The following is a 19251-nucleotide window of genomic DNA, read 5'->3' as shown; positions in this document are numbered from 1 at the left end:
ATGGGCCAAGGGAGCCAAAGGACAGCTTCCGGGTCATGTGGCCAGCATGACTAAGCCGCTTCTGGCGAAACAGAGCAGCGCACGGAAACGCCGTTTACCTTCCCGCCGGAGTGGTACCTATTTATCTACTTGCACTTTGACGTGCTTTGGAACTGCTAGGTTGGCAGGAGCAGGGACCAAGCAACGGGAGCTCAGCCCGTCGCGGGGATTCGAACCGACAACCTTCTGATTGGCAAGTTCTAGGCTCTGTGGTTTAACCCACAGCGCCACCCGCGTCCCTTGCTTACCTCCCCCCAAAATATTCCTTTACCTCTGTTTACTCCGCTGCCAAGGTGGGATCCTGCTCCCCCCCCTAAAAAGGGCATTTTGATTTTCTAAAATAAAATCCCAGCTCGACGGCTCCCTGGTCAAGAAGTTCAGGTGCTGGCGAGGAATTACAGGGTGGTAGGATTGGGAGGGACCCCAAGGGTCATCTAGACCAACCCGCTGCAAAGCAGGAAAGCAATCGTGTTCTGTCGGCCTGAGCAAGATTAGCCCAGAGCAGGAGGATGGGAGTTGTAGTTCACAGCGCCTGGGTGTTCCAAGGAGGGCGGCCAAGGCTGGCCCAGTGGCCTTGGGAAACCTCCATCGCCTCCTGATGACCAAGTCCAGGAACTATACACAAAGCCATTTCCCGTTTTTTCCAGGGCAGAAGTCAGTTTTAATTGCAGGCGCCACTATTCCTGTCCTTTACACATTTCTCCCTGGTACAACCGTCGCCCCAAAGTAAGACCCCTCCACCCTACAAAAGAAATTGCAAAAAAAAGGAGACAAAAAGAAATATATATATATAAATGACGTGTACACGGAAAGTCTGCTCCTAAACCCCCACACCGTTTCCTTGGAGTATAAATCAGGATTTCTGCCCCGGCTTCAGCCGCGAGAACAGACCTCCAGGAGTCGTATTTTACAGTAGCAGAAACGCTTTTCTAAAGATCCCCTTGGAAAATTCTCCTATGGGGCGCAGTTTGGTTCCCTTTTGGGGGGCAGGGGGTGTCCCCACTGTGACGCCCTCAGCTCCCCCCTTCAGAGCTGCGCCGAATTATTCCATTATTGGCTGCCAGCAACTATGCTCCTCCGGCAAAAAAAGCATGATTTCCCCTGACCCCCAACCTCCCCAAATCATGGCTCCCCCATATCTCACACCCTGGTCCTCCAAGTTCCTGGTCCTTGCTTCCGAGCCCCCAACCCCAACAATTCGGGGCCAAGAGGATGGACACGCAAACACACACACGAGAACCCTAAAATTCTCTTCCTACCCCCCACCCTGTGCCCTATAGAAAAGGGCATTTTGCTATCTCCAAGCGGAGCAGAAGAGCTGGTCCCAGACTGGTCGTTTTCTCCACTTCCTCTTCCTGCAGCACCAACACAGCACCCCCTGGAGGAAGGGAGGTGCGCAGCAGCGGCTGAAATGTCTGGACCCCAGATGGAGCTGGAGAGGGAGTGGGGGGCCGGGCTGTCCGTTTCTCCTTGGTCCCGCCTCCGCTGCCCCAAACGGGCGCCTGGCCCCCTCCCCGTCCCCCCCCTCCGCTCTACTCGTACTGGGCGATGAAGACCATCATGGCGACTCCGCCGACCAGTCCCAGCACCTCCAGCAGCGACTGCACCGGCCCCGAGTCCTGCAGCAGCTCAGGGATGACCGAGACGGTGGCCACGTAGATGAAGCCGCCGGCCGTGAAGGGCAGGATCCAGGCCGTGGCCGCCTCGCCCACGCCTTCTGCCAGCAGCGAGCAGACCGTGCCCGCCAGGGCGCCCAGCGCCGTCACCAGCTGAAGCTTCATCGCCTGGCGGAGGGGAGAAAAGGAGGACAGTCTCACTCACGGCGGCCGGAAATGCCAGATGGGAAACCCCCCAAGGCTCTTCTTGCCCAGCGTCTTGTGCTCAGAGGTAGACTGCCCCTCTCTAAGGAGGCTCAACCTCTCTACCTCTCTTTCAAATAAGAACCAGTGAAGGTGGTGAAAGTCCTGTGTGAGTGTCTGGAGGCGGTTGGAGGATGGATGGCGGCTAACAGATTAAGGTTGAATCCTGACAAGACAGAAGGACTGTTTTTGGGGGGACAGGGGGCGGGCGGGTGTGGGGAGCTCTCTGGTCCTGAATGGGGTATCTGTGCCCCTGAAGGGCCAGGTGCACAGCCTGGGAGTCATTTTGGTCTCACAGCTGTCCATGGAGGCGCAGGTCAATTCTGTGTCCAAGGCAGCTGTCTACCAGCTCCATAGGGTCTCAGCCTGCATACCAGCTCCATCTGGTATGCAGGCTGAGACCCTATCTGCCCAGCGCTGAGGGCCTTCTGGCGGTTCCCTCACTGCGAGGAGCCAAGTTACAGGGAACCATACAGAGGGCCTTCTCGGTGGTGGCTCCCACCCTGTGGAACGCCCTGCCACCAGATGTCAAAGAGAACAACAAATACCAGACTTTTGGAGGACATATGAAGGCAGCCCTGTTCAGGGAAGCTTTTAATGTTTGATGTGTTATTGTGTTTTAATATTTTATTGGAAGCAGCCCAGAGTGGCTGGGGAAGCCCAGCCAGATGGATGGGGCATAAATGAATAATAATAATATACGTATTTCGACCCGTCCCCGCCAGGGAGATCCATTACCTTCTTCTTGCTGCAGCCGGACTGGACGAGGATGGCGAAGTCGCCCACCTCGTGGGGCACCTCGTGGAGCAGGACCGTCAGGGTGGTGACGGCCCCGACCGTGCCCCCCGCCAGGAAGGACGCCCCCAGCGCCAGCCCGTCCGTGAAGTTGTGGGCAAAGTCGGCGGCCAGGTTCAGGTATCCAGACACACGCATGGCTGGGGGGGGGGGAACAAGAAGAGGAGAGAGAAGAGAAAGTGAGGGGGGGCTGTATCCCTGGACCCATTTTAGAAAAGCCCAATCGCTCCCCCAAAAAAATCCAGGGCTTGCCCAAATGCACCACCTCACCAGAGTCGGGGGGCTTCTGCTTCCCCTGGGAGGGGGCTGTGGTTTTCTCCGATGTCTTTCCCCGCAAAGGCTCTTTTTCTGCCTCGTCGTCGCTGCTCTTGGCTTTGGGAACTGGGCAGGAGGAAAGGAAAGTTTTAGGGAGGGCAGGAAGACACCCCCTGCCCCCCCAACAGATAAAGCCACGGCAACAAGTTTACCCCCCCCCCCACCTCAATTAATCTTTATTAATTTCATGCAATGAATAACAGCTGCAGCTCTCCGTTGACCATGTAGATAAACGAAGTAGAACAGAAAAGCTGGAAATATGTTAAATTGTTCCCATATTGAGGCTTCCCTCCTCCCCAACCTGTTTCTATAGTGACTGCATATTAAACATAATTTATTTTACAATTATCCAACGCATCCAAGGATTATGACACGTTGCAGGAGTCATTCAAAGCCTGCCAACGATTTTACATGTTTACCGTGATCTTTTAGATATTTTCAGTGATGCTTTAGATATAATTGTCCCATTCTCTGTTGGATTTTTGATCTACATGGTTCCATCTCGGCATATTTCGTCTGCCCTTCCAGTTTTATTGTTACGTTCCCTCCTTTCCAACACTGGGCTAACAACATTCTCGCTGCCATACATAAATAAACTCCTCAATTCTTGTGGTATCTCCACGCCCATAATCCCCAGGAGAAAGGCTGCCGGTTTTTTGGGGAAAGGTTAATTAAAAGATTTTGTTTTTAGCTTGTTGTAGATCATTTCCCCAAATTCCTTTCGCAAGTTTATCTTGCCCGTCACCCCGAGATCTTTGGACAAAGGGCGATGTATAAATCGAACAAAGAACCGAATAAACGAGGGGCTTGTGCAGGGGGCAGATTTGGCCCCGGGGCTTTGGCCGCACCCACCGTGGCTGTGTCCGTGGTGTCCGTGGCCTCCTTTGACGTGCCGGACGAACTTCTCCACCACCAGGAAGGCCACAATGCCGCCCAGGACCCAGAGGCCCACCGACATCATGTGCTGGTGCTCAGAACCTGGAAGGAGGCCGGGGGCGGGGGAGATGAGCAGAAGATGATGAGAAAGAAGAAGGATCAGGCCCTTGCCCCTGGTAGTTTCTATTTTAATTATAACGATAATAATTTTATTACTTATATCCCACCCATCCGAATGGGCTGCCCCAGCCCCTCAGGGCAACTTCCAGCAAAATTTTATAAAAACAACATGAAAGCTCAAACCTTAAAAACCTCCATCGCTGCCTTCAAATATCTTCCAAAAGTATTTTTCCCCCTTCCTTTTTTTTCTTTTCTCTTGGTTTGTTTCTGATCTCTCTTATTGTGTCTTATGTTGAAAGGCGTAAATAACTACACAACCTTTAGAAGTCATCCGAAGGCAGCCCTGGATAGGGAAGTTTTTAATGTTTCTTATGTTTTTATATGTACTGGAAGCTGCCCAGAGTGGCTGGGGAAACCAGGTCAGATGGTAGGGGTATAAATAATTATTTAATAATAATAATAATTAAAAAGTTGCCGTTGTTGTTACTGAAACATTGCAATAAAAATACAGTTGAAAAGTAAAGTTGATTTCCTGGATATCTGGTGGGAGGGCGTTCCACAGGGTGGACGCCACCACCGAGAAGGCCCTCTGCCTGGTTCCCTGTAACTTGGCTTCTCGCAGTGAGGGAACCCCAAGAAGGCCCTCGGCGCTGGACCTCAGTGTCCGAGGCTGAACGATGGGGGTGGAGACACTCCTTCAGGTATCCTGGGCCGAGAATTAATGTTTGCCCTCCCCTGCGACGACTCAGCCTTTCTCCACCTGAGTTCCCCAGATGTCATTGGGCTACAACACCCATCATCCATGGCCGCTGCTTTGGGCTCCCTAGGGATTCTGGGAATTGTAGTGCAAAAACCTCCCCCCCCCCCCCCAGCACTGAGCTCTTACCTTGGTGAGAATGCCCGTGGGATTCCGGCTTCACGTGGCTGTGTCCTGCGCCTTCCCCGTGGTGGGAGTGCGGCTCTGGAGGGGAGAAGGAACGGGGGACAGAGTCACAGGGCTGGAAGGGACCTCTGAGGGCTATGTAGTCCAACCCCCGGAATCGCAGCTCACTGGGATGAGAGGAGGGGAGGGAAGAGGCCATCCAGCCCAAATCAGAGGCAGGGCGGAGGGGGCAGGACTAAGGGTCTGCCCTTCAACTCACCCAGCGCGTGAGGGATGAGGTGCAGGAAGGCGTCTCCCAGAAGCCCCCCCGAGGCGAAGCTGAGCAGCAGTTTGAGGAGGGCTTGGTGCTGGGAGGTGTTGGACTCCACCGGGATGAGGAAGAGGATGAAGTACGGGGCAGCGCTGATGAGGAGAGTGGCGCCAATGGCCTACGGGTGGGGGGAGAGAAAGAGAGGGTCACCCCCACAGCTAGCAGGGGCCCCTTGGCCCAACCCCAGCCAGCCCAGGCCGCTGCAATACAGGACTCGAAAGGGCCCCCCCCCAAGGCTGGGGGTCTCTTTTGCAGACTGAAAACAGATAATAATAATAATAATAATAATAATAATAATAATAATAATAATAATAAAAATTATTTATACCCCACCCTCCCCAGCCAAGACCGGGCTCAGGAAGGCTAACACCCGATATAAAAACGATTGATTGAAAAACAACTTAAAAAACAAGATTAAAATACAGCATTAAAACGTTAAAATGCAGCCTCATTTCATCCCCTCATTTTTGGGGATGAAAACATCAGGTCTTCACCAAGGCCAACTATCCAGACTGGTCCCACATGGGCCAGAAAAAAGCCAGGGAAGTCCCCAAATAGGAGTTCCATCACAGAAGGAGATAGGAAAAAGGAAAGAGGGGAAGGGGATCAAGTTGATTCCAAGCCAACGGCCAGGCGGAACAACTCTGTCTTACATGCCCTGCGGAAAGTAGTCAGATCCTGCAGGGCCCCGGTCTCATGAGAGAGAGCTTTCCACCAAGTTGGGGCCAGTGTTGAAAAGGCCCTGGCTCTGGCTGAGACTAATGTGACTTCCTTAGGGCCGGGACCTCTAGGGTGTTGCTATTTATGGACCTCAAGGTGCTCCCCATTATCCGTGGGGCAGATAATGTTGGATAATAAAAAATGGGAAAGAAGGATGGCACGGAATTCACAATCGACACGATGGAGGCTCTCTGTACCTGCTAAAGGCACTTACTAGGAAAGAAACCCCACTGGGTATGTGGAACTTGCTTCCAAGACAACGCAGATGGGAAAGCGCTGCCGGCGTCTCCCGTCCCCAGAAAGAGCAAAAGACCCCCGTCCCACCCAGAGCCCGGGGAAAGGGATCCAGGAAGACCCTGAGTTGTCTGATGCTGGAAGCCACTCACGTAAGTCCACAACTGCAGCGGCTCCAATTTCTCCCTCCGCGGCAAAGGCTTATTGTTCCCAGGGGAGGATTGGGCCTTGCTGGGGCCGCCAGCAGGAGACTCGTGCGAGTTGCTGTGGTGGAGAGGACCGTCGTGGAAATGGCCATGACCATGGTGGTGGCCCTCGTGCCCATGGTGAAAATCCTCGTGCGAGTGCCCGTGGTGCAAGCCTTCGTGCAAGTGGCCCCCATGCGAGTGGCTGTGTCCATGGTGGTCCTCGTGAGCGTGGCCGTGCCGGATACCCTCGTGCGTGTGCCCATGGCCGTCATCGTGGCCGTGCCAGATATGCTCGTGCGTGTGGCCGTCGTCATGTGCGTGGCCGTGCCAGATATCCTCGTGCGTGTGGCCATGGCCGTGAGCGTGGCTGTGGCCGTGGTGGAAGTCCTCGTGAGCGTGGCCATGAAAGCCCTCGTGCTGCGCGGAGGCTCCCCACAGCAGCGCCAAGCAGAGCACCACGGCGGTGGCCACGTCCGTGGGCTGGGGGCTCGCGAACAACCTGCTAGCAGCCATGGTGCCGGATCTGTGGGGAGAAGGAAGGTCAAGGGCTGCACAACCACATCAGCCTTCAAAATTAGCCAGGCGCCAGGCGTATTTTTCCCCTGGCTTTCGACCGCTGGCCACCAAGTGAGGAAGCCTGGGTGCCAGGATGCTACCGAACATATCCATCATTTGGGGATTCTTGGATCTGGTCCTTTTTCACGCGCTCAGACCCCATCCTGTAGAATTCCATCCATTATACTTTATCTGTACAATCGGAATGGATTTCTGGAACCAAATGGCTTTTTCTGTGCAGCCCGAGCGGGAGGAGCGAAGGACGTCATAGCTAATTGTTGTCGCTCGTCATAGCTAATTGTTGTCGCTCGTCTTCTCTTACCATCCTCCCCCCCCCGCCCTGCTTATTGCTGGGAATAATATTCCTATGTTGTGAACGATTCGTGTAACCATTAAGAAAAAGAGGACAAAATTGACTGTCTCTGCATTGAGAGACTTTCCTTCTCTAAGTTCTCAAAGATCTTCAGGTTGTCCTCTAAACTAGCCAGATATTTAACTGAGATTCAATCACAGCTCGTCATTTGAAAAACAAGAGTTTAGAGCCGCCTTGCCCCCAAAAGGGCAACTAGACTTTCTGTTGGGGCGACTTATTTTAAGGAACGACACTGACCCACACGGGGGGGGGGGGGGCTCAAGCAGCCGGTCGACCCGCATGTCAGAAACTCAGATTTATTGAGGCATCAGGCATAAGCCTGCATTTTATTAATGTTTGATCAAGGCTTGTATATTAAAGAGGGCTTAGATTTTTAAAAGTTTCACGCCAGGCAAGAAGGCTAGCTGCTTAAGAAAACACTGACAGTGTTTTCTTCCTAGACAAGGGGCCCCTTGATTGATAGCAGAAAACAATTCTCAAAGTCGTAAAAGCTGAAATTACAGGCTGAGAACGGACACTGATCCTACATGTTACAGAAGATAACAAAGGCAGAGATAAATATAATTAGGAATGAGTAAATAGTAAAATTATACCAATGTGCCTCCCAGTAAAATGAGCTAGATCTTCTTTCCAAGGTTAAAGACCAAATGGAGAAGCATCTGGCTGGCAGAAAGAAAGCATTTTTGGGAAGTCTTTTTTAAAGCTGTTTTCTTTCTTAAACTGAGAGAGTTTAAGGGTAATAAATATTGGGAACAGCTAAAGAGGAGAGCAGATGGCTGAAGGGGGGGTAAACTGAAGGGGTTCCTTTTAAAACCTGTTTTTTACTGAGTTCCTTCCTTTCTATTTTGAGAAGCTTTATTCTTTTAAAAGGTTACCTATGATAATGTATGAAATATATTAGCTTAAATATATTGGCTTAAATGTAACTATGCAAAGGATTTAGAAAGTAACAAATTTAGATGTTAGATTCTTATTTCATAGAGTCCTAGAGTTGGAATAGACCACAGGGGCCATTGAGCCCAGCCCCCTGTCAGACAAGAAGACGCCATCCAAGCAGCCATCCAAGCAGTCCTGATATATGGCTGTCAGACATTTGTTTAGAAACTCTCAAATGAAGGAGATCTTTCAATGTTGATGTGAAACTCAAGATCCTTGACATATGTTTAAGATAAAAATTTAAGATTAACCATTTGTTTTAGAAGGCAATAGGGCGAAGAGGGCAAGAGGTGAGCTGGTAATTAATATTCCTTGTTGAGACACATGTAAGATATATTACTACTTATTTGTCATTTATAGATGTAACAATATATAGCTCTTTGTGCTCCATATAAGGACAGGAGGATGTGGGTGTATCTTTTGTGATTGGATATAGCAGGCAGCCAATAGGAAATCCAACCAGGCTGATTGGACAGATGCAGCCAAGGAGGAGCAAAGGGGGCTGGATTAAGGGAATATAAGTGCTGGCCATAATGGCAGGAGGCCAGGCCAGAGCTTGGTAACCATATACCACTGTGCCTCTCATTTATTTGTCTGACAAATAAATTATTATTTTAATTTCTCTATTGCTGCGTTGAATATTTCATTCCAGCTAAGCGTTAACCACAAGCAGGGTGCTACATTTTATGGTGCCTGCGACTCGGATAAGTGGTCTGCTGGAACGCAGCCCCTTCGCCTACTGAGCAGGGTACAAGACAGAGGATCACTCACTGCCTACTCAGCGCGCAATGGAAAATTTTTTTCCAGGGGAACGCAGCAGTCTCGTCTGTCTGATACCCTGCCCACCGACGGCGACGGACCGGGGGGAAACGGAACCAACCAAGGGGTAAGTGCACAAAGGGATTTTTGGCCCTCCAATTAATTGGGAGGAAGAGAAGTCTTGATCAAACTTCTGCGTCTCAGTAAGTGGGAACTGAGTACGCTAGGTGGTTGGGTATATCAGATGGTGGTCTGGTGGGGGGAAAGGGAAGAATGGGAGGTAGAGTGTGGTGAAGTATCTTGCGCATTGTATGTGTGAGAAAGTACAGAGCAATCTGTAGCTGACCTGAGTGTGGAGTGGGTAGTACTTCGGTTCCCAGTGAGGCGACTCCATCTGGGCAAGGAAACCCACGAAGCGTGTGTGTGAGTGACTGAGTGGATACTTCACAGGGCCATACAATGGGAGTTGGGGGTTCAAAGGGGGGAAATACACCTCTTGAATGTATGTTAAATAATTTTAAGAAAGCCTTCTCAGGGGCATATGGAGTCAAAAGGACGCCAGAGCACTTGAGAACGTTATGTGAACTAGAATGGCCAAAACAAAATACTGAATGGCCATCTCAAGGAACCTTTGATATAAATTTAGTAAGCAAACTTTGGTCTAACATCACCAAAGAAACTGGAGGGTGCCCAGAACAATTTTCATATATAGATTCCTGGCTGAGCACATTAAATAAAAATCCTCCATGGATAAGGGAATGCAAAGTCCAACGATGCAAATTATTGGCTGTAAAAGCCGAAGCTAGGAAAGGAATCTTGCCAAATAAACTCAAACCCATTTTTGAGGGACCAGAGGAAGAGGTGCTTCCACCTCCACCCTATGCTCCACATCGAAGGGAGCATAATCCAAACCCTCCACCAGTTGTAACCCCAAGGCAAGAAAGTGGAACGAATAATGGGGGTAGAGACACAGAACTTGACTCCTTGATAGATTATGATAAATATCTTCAGGAGGCATTGGAGTCCTATAATGAAGCCCAAGCAGAAGTGGTTATTCCATCTGTGAGTCCCAGTAGAACTCCATCTACAGTCTCTTTTAGTGGAACAACTGATTGCCTACCCCAAACCCCTGTACATCCAAGTCCTAGAGAATTATTACAGAAGTTACAGGGAGACCTTAATCGGTCAGCAAGCAATACAGCCAGGCGTATTAAGCTGCTAAAAGAACGCCTTGGGACAAATACCATCCCCTATGATTTGAGGCCCCTAGAGCAAAGCGAAGAGAAAGATCACGTAGTAGCCCCTCTCAGAAGAGTATTTGATGCACTTGAGGAGCCTGTGCTGGTTAACGGGCAACTCGGACCAAGGCCACCTCGAACTTCGACCCTTCAGTACATTCCATTCACAACTACGGATCTGATGAATTGGAAAACACACACCCCATCTTTTGCAGAAAAACCTCAGGCTATGATGGACTTGGTGACTTCAATAGTAAATACTCATAGTCCTACTTGGACAGATTGTCGCCAGCTTCTGAATACTCTGTTCACCACTGAGGAAAGAAGAGACATAATTGAAAAGGCACAGATATATTTGCGTGAGCAGGCCAGAGTGGGAAATATTTTTAATATTGACCGTCATCTCCAAGATAACTTTCCCTTGGAAGATCCTAATTGGGATCCAAACAATGCAATTCATCTGGCCAGACTTACCACTTACCGCCAGACGCTTGTGCAAGGTATTCGCAGGGCATGCCAGAAGCCCACTAATATGTCTAAAGTCTCAGAAGTAGAACAGAAACCAAATGAGAGTCCGGGAGACTTTTTAGAGAGGCTGCAAGAAGCCTATCGTATATGGACTCCTTTTGACCCTGAAGCCCCTGAAAACAGCAGAATGATTACTGCTACATTTGTGGCCCAGTGCGCTTCTGACATTCGTAAGAAAATTCAGAAATCAGAAGGATGGGAAGGGATGCTGATGAGCCAAATTATGGCCATTGCACGCCGAGTTTATCGGAATAGGGATGAGGCTGAGAAGCAAGAGAAGAAGAAGTGGCAGAAGGAAAAGATGGTAATGCTAGCCACAGCAGTGAAGCAAGACTACCGCCCCTTAAATGGAGGAAGAGGGCGGGGAAGGAATCCACCACTGGGAAGGAATCAATGTGCGAATTGCAAGAAGGAGGGTCATTGGAAGCGGGAGTGTCCTGAACCCCTGAGGTTGGAAGAAGTACGCCCAGGCCCAGGCCCAGGCCCAGGCTCCGGCCCAAGAAACCAGGGACGGGGACGGGGAATGATCCGAAATGGAAGATATCAGAGACCTGGACAAGGACAGAGTAGAGACAATTTCATTGGACTGGCAGAGGAGGATTTTACTCAAGACTAGGAACGACCGGACTCCATAAAGTTAGGCTTCCAGGAGCCCACGGTCACGATTCAATTAGGGAGCCATTTAATAGACTTTATGATTGATACTGGGGCTGAATACTCAGTACTCCCAGAACTATTGCAGAAAAAGGCATCCAAAAGTGTAGTCATTAAAAGTGCCACTGGTCAGTCAGCTAAGAGGTCTTTCCTCCAACCTTTGGAATGCCAGATTGGGGGACATCGTTTAACCCATCAGTTTTTGTATATACCTGAGTGTCCAATACCTCTCTTAGGTAGAGATATGCTGTCCAAACTGCAGGCCCAAATCACCTTCACTCCTCGAGGTCCAGAAATGAAACTGCCATCAAAGGCAGCAGGAATAATTACCCTTTCAGTACCTAAGGAACAATCATGGCGCCTAATGTCAGCCTTGCAAGTCCAACCCACATTGGATACAGAATTAAACAAGCTCCTCCAAACCCTACAGGTGCCACCAGGAGTATGGGCCGAAAATAGCCCACCAGGAATGGCCAAGAATATAGCTCCAATTGTAGTAACCTTAAAACCTATGGCTACCCCTGTATCTGTAAAGCAATATCCTTTACCCCGGCGAGCAGCAGAGGGCATCCAGAAACATTTGGACCGCCTATTAAAATATGGTCTGCTTAAGCCCTGCCAATCAGAATGGAACACACCCCTTTTGCCTGTTCGAAAACCTGGGACAGATGAATACAGGCCAGTGCAGGACTTGAGGCTCGTAAACCAGGCTATCGAGACCTTGCACCCAAATGTACCAAACCCATATACCTTGCTGAGTTTGATCCCACCAGAAGCAACATTTTTTACTGTATTGGACTTGAAAGATGCATTCTTCTGTTGCCGGCTGGCACCACAGAGCCAACCTATATTTGCCTTCCAGTGGGAAGACCCTTTAACAGGAACAAAAGGCCAGCTAACCTGGACAAGATTGCCCCAGGGATTTAAAAATTCCCCAACTTTGTTTGGCACTGCCTTGGCGAAGGATCTAACAAGTTACCCCTCAATACCTGGAGAAAAGGTGGTTCTGCAATATGTAGATGACCTTATACTAGCAGCAAAGGATTTTGATACCTGTAAAGAAGGGACAGAGGAACTGCTCCACTTGCTCTGGCAAGCTGGCTACCGAGTTTCCCAGAAAAAGGCACAGTTATGTTTAGAAAAGGTCAAATATTTGGGCTTTGACATCTCACACCAACAACGAGCATTGAGACCAGAGAGGAAAGAAGCTATTTGCCTTATCAAGGAACCTACCACAAGGAAACAACTTAGAGGATTCCTAGGAACAGCAGGGTTTTGTAGACTATGGATACCTGATTTCAGCAGTCTGGCCAAGCCCTTACATGAAAGCACTCGAGGTGCAGAGAAGGACCCATTCGTATGGGGACCTGAGCAGCAACAAGCCTTTTTAGTTATCAAACAACGACTTATGGAGGCCCCAGCCCTTGGACTGCCTAATTCGGAAAAACCCTTTCAGCTGTATGTACATGAACAGAATGGGATTGCAGCGGCAGTCCTGACCCAGAGATTAGGAAGTTGGAACCGTCCAGTAGCTTATTTGTCAAAACAATTGGACTCAGTAGCAAAAGGATGGCCTCCATGCCTAAGGGCAGTAGCGGCCACTGCAAGCCTTGTCAAAGAAGCTGATAAATTTACCTTCGGCCAGACGATGTATGTGAATGTACCTCATGCTGTTCTGACACTCATGGAATATAAGGGTAGTTATTGGCTAACGAACCCAAGGATGGCTAGATACCAAGGCCTATTGTGTGAAAATCCCAGGATTCATCTACGAGTAGTGAATATGCTCAATCCAGCGACTTTGCTGCCCCTACCAGAGGTAGATGATGAGGAATCACATGATTGTCTCCAAGTAATGGATGAAGTTTATTCCAGTAGACCCGATCTGAAAGATGAACCATTGAAAAATCCAGATGTTGTATATTATACTGATGGTAGCAGTTACCTGCATGAAGGTGCCAGACGAGCAGGATATGCTGTGGTCACCAATGAGGAAGTTGTGGAAGCTGAAGCTTTGCCTGCCGGCACCTCAGCACAAAAAGCTGAACTTATAGGTTTAACTAGAGCTCTGCAATTGGCAGCCGGATGTAAGGCAAACATCTATACTGATTCTAAATATGCCTTCTTAACCCTGCATGCACATGGAGCTCTATGGAAAGAAAGAGGTCTAATAGGAGCCCACGGGAAGGCCTTGAAATATGGACCTGAAGTAGAAATCCTGTTAGAAGCAGTATGGGCTCCAGAACAGATTGCTGTAATGCATTGCAAAGGTCATGGACGAGGAAGGGATCCAATAACCAGAGGAAATCATGCGGCTGACAAAGCAGCCCGAGAGGCAGCCCAAAAGCCTGTGGGAGGATTTATAGCAGCCCTCATACCAGAGGTAGTTCCAGAAGAAGTTAAACCTCACTATACCCCAGAAGAGAGGAAGTGGGCTGAACAGGAAGGAGCAGTTGTGAAGGACGGTTGGATGATTCTGCCGGACAATAGGATTTATGTACCTCATCATCTAGCAGGCACAATTGTAAGAAATTATCATGAATCTACTCACCTTGGCGGTACTGCAACCAGAGAGAGTCTCAGTCGGAAGTTGTATATTATTAACCTATCACAATTAGCAACTTGCATTTCACAGAAATGTGTTCTTTGTGCTAAAAACAATCCCAGGCAGGGACCGGTAAAACCTCCTGGAATCCAACATGTGGGATATGTCCCCATGGAAAGTCTAATTGTGGACTTCACAGAGCTGGTCCCTTCTAAGGGATTCAAGTATCTCCTTGTGTTTGTAGACACTCTTACCGGATGGGTTGAAGCCTTTCCCACCCGAACTGAAAAGGCACGAGAGGTAACTAAGAGACTCCTCACTGAATTGATCCCGAGGTTTGGATTACCTAGATGCATTGGAAGTGATAATGGGCCAGCGTTCATTGATCAAGTAGTACAAGAAGTATGTCAAGTCCTACAAGTGAAATGGAGACTGCATGCAGCATATAGGCCTCAGAGTTCAGGGAAAACTGAAAGAATGAATCGGACTCTGAAAACCCAATTGGCAAAATTAACCCAGGAAACGGGATTGGGATGGGTAGATGTGTTACCCATAACACTGTTTCGTGTTCGGTGTGCACCCACAAAAAGACTTAAGTTGTCACCTTTTGAGCTCCTGTATGGGAGACCGCCCTCCTTTGTTCAGGATATTCCAGCTGACCTTAAACAACTAGGAGACCATGTGACACAGGGACAAGTGCAATCTCTCTCCCGTGTTTTTGTTTCTCTTAACAGGTGGGTCCTCGAGCGCACGCCGTGCAGCATTGCCGAGCCGATTCATCAGTTCCAGGCTGGCGATAGCGTATGGGTGAAAGAGTGGAAACGTGATCCACTCGCACCTAAGTGGCGTGGACCTTACACCGTCTTGCTCTCTACTCCAACAGCGGTGAAGGTAGCTGAGGTGACCCCCTGGATTCATCACTCTCGTTTGAAGAAGTCCGAAGGCAGTTGGACGTGCAAAGGTGACCCCTCTAATCCTTTAAAACTGACTCTCTCCAAAAACCCCTGTATCTAGCCCTACGGGGAACGGGCTAGGTCACGGGCAACATTAGACGACCGGCCTGCTGCAGCCACAACCTGGAAGCTGGCTGACCTGCGCACGCCTGAAGCTTGAGGAGCGTCTGAACCAGCGACTGTGAACGGGAAGATTCTCTTATACAATTAATTGACTGGCCCCCCCTTGTGGAACAATTATCAGAGATATTACTCATTGGGGATCCTCGGGATATATGTTTTGGTCTTGGTGGTTCCCCATTTCTGTCACTGGGGGAATTATATTGGGACTAATATTTATTTGCTATCACAATAAGGTACTCTTCTGTGGAAGGAATGCATATGCTAGACATCAACATGATTCTATTATTAATCCTGATCCCTTGGGAAGGGGAAGGGTCCTTGAATCTGACCAAATTGACTAAATATGGATTCCGCCATGACCACAATATGTGGGTAGGTTTAGCTGAAATGGTAGCCAATGTTGCAAATAGGACCAATTGCCTTGTTTGCTCTCTTGGGCCAGATGATTCAGAGGGAGGTATGCCCTTATTACCGATACCATTAGATGCCATTGGTATGGTAAGCGAAATACCACACCAAACAGAATTACAGAATTTCCACGGATGGAACTCAACTAAACCATTACGAGTTATACCTGTACAAGGGGAATTCTGTGTACATAAATCATCAGATGCAGCTGATTCTATCATGATAGGCTCTTCTCATTGTCACTATACTTGGGATTATTTTAAGAATAGTCATACCTGGGCACACGGTACTACCTATCGAACTCGGAATACCTTGCCCTGTGCACCTCCTTTTATTCATGCATGGAAAGTGGTATGGAACATAACTGTGACAGAAAAAGGCAATCTAACATACTGCACTGTGAACTCTCTACCTCTTTTGATATTTCGCCTTCTGTACTCCACGTACCAAAAACCTCAGACCCGATGGTTGTGGTGGATATGTGGAGAATGGGCATACAAGAAACTCCCTTCCAAATGGAGTGGGACTTGTTTCCTGGGATGGGTATTACCACCAATGTGGATTATGCCTACTAATTTGGCCAAGCGTACACGAAGAAACGCTGATATTTCTCATATAGCAGGAGGAAGTACCCAAAGTTGGAGCGGTACTGATGATTGGCCACCAGAGCGCATTATAGCCTATTATGATCCTGCCTCCTGGAATCCTGGTGAGCTCATACAAGGGGCACGGGATCCTATCTATAATCTAAACAGAATAATTCGATTGCAAGCAGTAGTGGAACTTGTAACCAATGCAACGGCCCAGAGTTTGAGACTTATTGCACAACAGTTGGATGAAAGTAGAGCCGCCATTTTGCAGCTGAAAATGGGAATGGATTATGTACTTGCCAAGCAGGGAGGCCTATGTGGAGTCTTGAACTTGACAGGGAATGCCTGTTGCTTTAACATTTCTGATAATGGTGAGGCAATCCGTGTGTTGGCTACAAAGATGGAGAATATAGCACATGTCCCAGTACAAACATGGGAAGGATGGGATATGGGATGGCTCACCAATTGGTTACCTAATGTCACAGGACTCAAAGGGATACTATTGTCTTGCTTGTTTTTCTTGACAGTAGTGGTAATGGTTTTATGTATGATGCCATGTATCATTTCATGTTTTAGAAGTACAATTAGCAAGATGGTTTCAAATGAAACTCTACCTCATATCATGGCCCTATACAGAGCTTTACCTCAGGAATATGATGAAGGTCAAGCTATCAAGGACACTTGGGACGAAGGTCCTTGAGCTTGAAAGGGGGGAATGAGGCATCAGGCATAAGCCTGCATTTTATTAATGTTTGATCAAGGCTTGTATATTAAAGAGGGCTTAGATTTTTAAAAGTTTCACGCCAGGCAAGAAGGCTAGCTGCTTAAGAAAACACTGACAGTGTTTTCTTCCTAGACAAGGGGCCCCTTGATTGATAGCAGAAAACAATTCTCAAAGTCGTAAAAGCTGAAATTACAGGCTGAGAACGGACACTGATCCTACATGTTACAGAAGATAACAAAGGCAGAGATAAATATAATTAGGAATGAGTAAATAGTAAAATTATACCAATGTGCCTCCCAGTAAAATGAGCTAGATCTTCTTTCCAAGGTTAAAGACCAAATGGAGAAGCATCTGGCTGGCAGAAAGAAAGCATTTTTGGGAAGTCTTTTTTAAAGCTGTTTTCTTTCTTAAACTGAGAGAGTTTAAGGGTAATAAATATTGGGAACAGCTAAAGAGGAGAGCAGATGGCTGAAGGGGGGGTAAACTGAAGGGGTTCCTTTTAAAACCTGTTTTTTACTGAGTTCCTTCCTTTCTATTTTGAGAAGCTTTATTCTTTTAAAAGGTTACCTATGATAATGTATGAAATATATTAGCTTAAATATATTGGCTTAAATGTAACTATGCAAAGGATTTAGAAAGTAACAAATTTAGATGTTAGATTCTTATTTCATAGAGTCCTAGAGTTGGAATAGACCACAGGGGCCATTGAGCCCAGCCCCCTGTCAGACAAGAAGACGCCATCCAAGCAGCCATCCAAGCAGTCCTGATATATGGCTGTCAGACATTTGTTTAGAAACTCTCAAATGAAGGAGATCTTTCAATGTTGATGTGAAACTCAAGATCCTTGACATATGTTTAAGATAAAAATTTAAGATTAACCATTTGTTTTAGAAGGCAATAGGGCGAAGAGGGCAAGAGGTGAGCTGGTAATTAATATTCCTTGTTGAGACACATGTAAGATATATTACTACTTATTTGTCATTTATAGATGTAACAATATATAGCTCTTTGTGCTCCATATAAGGACAGGAGGATGTGGGTGTATCTTTTGTGATTGGATATAGCAGGCAGCCAATAGGAAATCCAACCAGGCTGATTGGACAGATGCAGCCAAGGAGGAGCAAAGGGGGCTGGATTAAGGGAATATAAGTGCTGGCCATAATGGCAGGAGGCCAGGCCAGAGCTTGGTAACCATATACCACTGTGCCTCTCATTTATTTGTCTGACAAATAAATTATTATTTTAATTTCTCTATTGCTGCGTTGAATATTTCATTCCAGCTAAGCGTTAACCACAAGCAGGGTGCTACATTATCACCTGGGCCCCTTTTCAAGATGCTTTGCAGGATCAGACCCAGGCGAGGCCCATCCCTGGGGCAGCGGAGTTTGTAGAGCCTGCGAAGGATGCTTGTCCTGCAGCCATGCCCTGGCTTGGGACCCCCAGCCCAGCCCCTCTTTCCTGCCCCCCAGGGAGGGGGCGGCTGCGTTTTCCGCCCCCGGGCTGGCTTTTCAGGAAGGAAGGAGAGGGGGAAACACGTGTTGGGAGAAGGGGGGGCAGGAGAGGGGGGGGAGCAAAGAAAAGGGACCCCCAAGCGCAGGGAGACTGGGGGGGGGGGTCCTCGTTCAGGAAGGGGATGGAGAGGCTGCCAGTGGGGAGGGACCCCAGGGGGCATCTAGTCCACCCCCTCGCGATGAAGGGGGGCAGCAAGCGGCCCTCGCGGGGGTCCACGGAGGGGGGGTCCCTCTGCAGACACGGAGGCTGCCCCACCCGCCCCCCAAACGGGGGGGGAGCTTCCCAGAGGGACCCCACCCATCCCAGGACCCCCACCCCCTATGGGCCACGAGGAACCCCCCTCCCGGTAACCCCCCCCCCCGCGAGCAGGATTCTCACCCGGCTCTCTCCGGATCCGCTATCTCCTGCCTGAAGCCTGACGTGGCAGCAGAGCCCCGCCCACCAAGCCCCAAACATCGCGGGAACTCCACCCTCCCTCCATTCAAAAATAGTGGTAATAATCCCCCCCTTTGCCCATCCCTGTGATGGCGCCCACGGAGCGTTTCTGCCCGCGACAAAAATGGCGGCCGCGCACCTTCTTTCTTTCCTCCCTCCCGCGATAACTGGAGGGACGGGGGAAATGGCGGCCGCCGGTGGCGACGGACCTTGCCCTCAACAAAGATGGCGACCGCTTGGGGTTTAACGGCCGTTTCCGCGGACGAGCGGCGCCATGATTGTTAAGGGCAGAGTGAGGCGTCGCTTCAAGTAGATTATTATATACGTGCCTGTATTTATAATGCTATATACGTATCATATTACACATCTGCATGTATATACATATACATACATATATATAAAATATGCATACAGGCGCGTACATATAAAATAATATGACATAACTCAAATGTTTCTATATATGATGAGATTGTATTATAATATGAGAGGCCCCGCCCCCTTCTCCCCTCCCGCCCCGCCCCTTTCGCTGAGCGCCCGGGGGCCGCGGCGCCTGCCGGGAAACGCCTCGCATCCGGGAGG

At 48.9% G+C, this 19251-nt stretch overlaps 1 protein-coding gene across 2 annotated transcripts; it reads right to left on the bottom strand.

Moving 5' to 3' along the window:
* Positions 1–676: 676 nt before the first annotated feature.
* Positions 677–18734, bottom strand: SLC39A7 (solute carrier family 39 member 7). 2 transcript variants are annotated; one of them, XM_028720840.2, is made up of 8 exons: positions 18616–18734; positions 6304–6862; positions 5147–5315; positions 4891–4965; positions 3861–3986; positions 2964–3074; positions 2637–2833; positions 677–1823 (listed from the first exon to the last, which is right to left on the bottom strand). In XM_028720840.2, the coding sequence occupies exons 2-8, from the start codon at positions 6850–6852 to the stop codon at positions 1572–1574; spliced, it is 1479 nt and encodes a 492-aa protein (XP_028576673.2). In that variant the 5' UTR covers positions 6853–6862; positions 18616–18734; the 3' UTR covers positions 677–1571. The 2 variants fall into 2 exon arrangements, with proteins under 2 accessions (XP_028576673.2, XP_077779440.1); XM_077923314.1 differs by lacking the exon at positions 18616–18734 and adding an exon at positions 18043–18164.
* Positions 18735–19251: the final 517 nt, after the last annotated feature.

This window comes from Podarcis muralis, chromosome 2 (assembly GCF_964188315.1).
Source record: "Podarcis muralis chromosome 2, rPodMur119.hap1.1, whole genome shotgun sequence".
Lineage (NCBI taxonomy): Eukaryota > Metazoa > Chordata > Lepidosauria > Squamata > Lacertidae > Podarcis > Podarcis muralis.
The sequence above is the reverse complement of the archived record's forward strand: the minus strand, read 5'-3'. Positions and strand labels throughout refer to the sequence as shown.

Coding starts and splice junctions, on each gene's coding strand:
- SLC39A7 (XM_028720840.2), bottom strand. CDS start 6,852: ATGGCTGCTAGCAGGTTGTTCGCGAGCCCCCAGCCCACGGACGTGGCC. Junction 3,987..4,890: donor CCACGGGCATTCTCACCAAG/GTAAGAGCTCAG, acceptor GCCTCCTTCCAG/GTTCTGAGCACCAGCACATG. Junction 3,075..3,860: donor ACACCACGGACACAGCCACG/GTGGGTGCGGCC, acceptor CCTCCTGCCCAG/TTCCCAAAGCCAAGAGCAGC.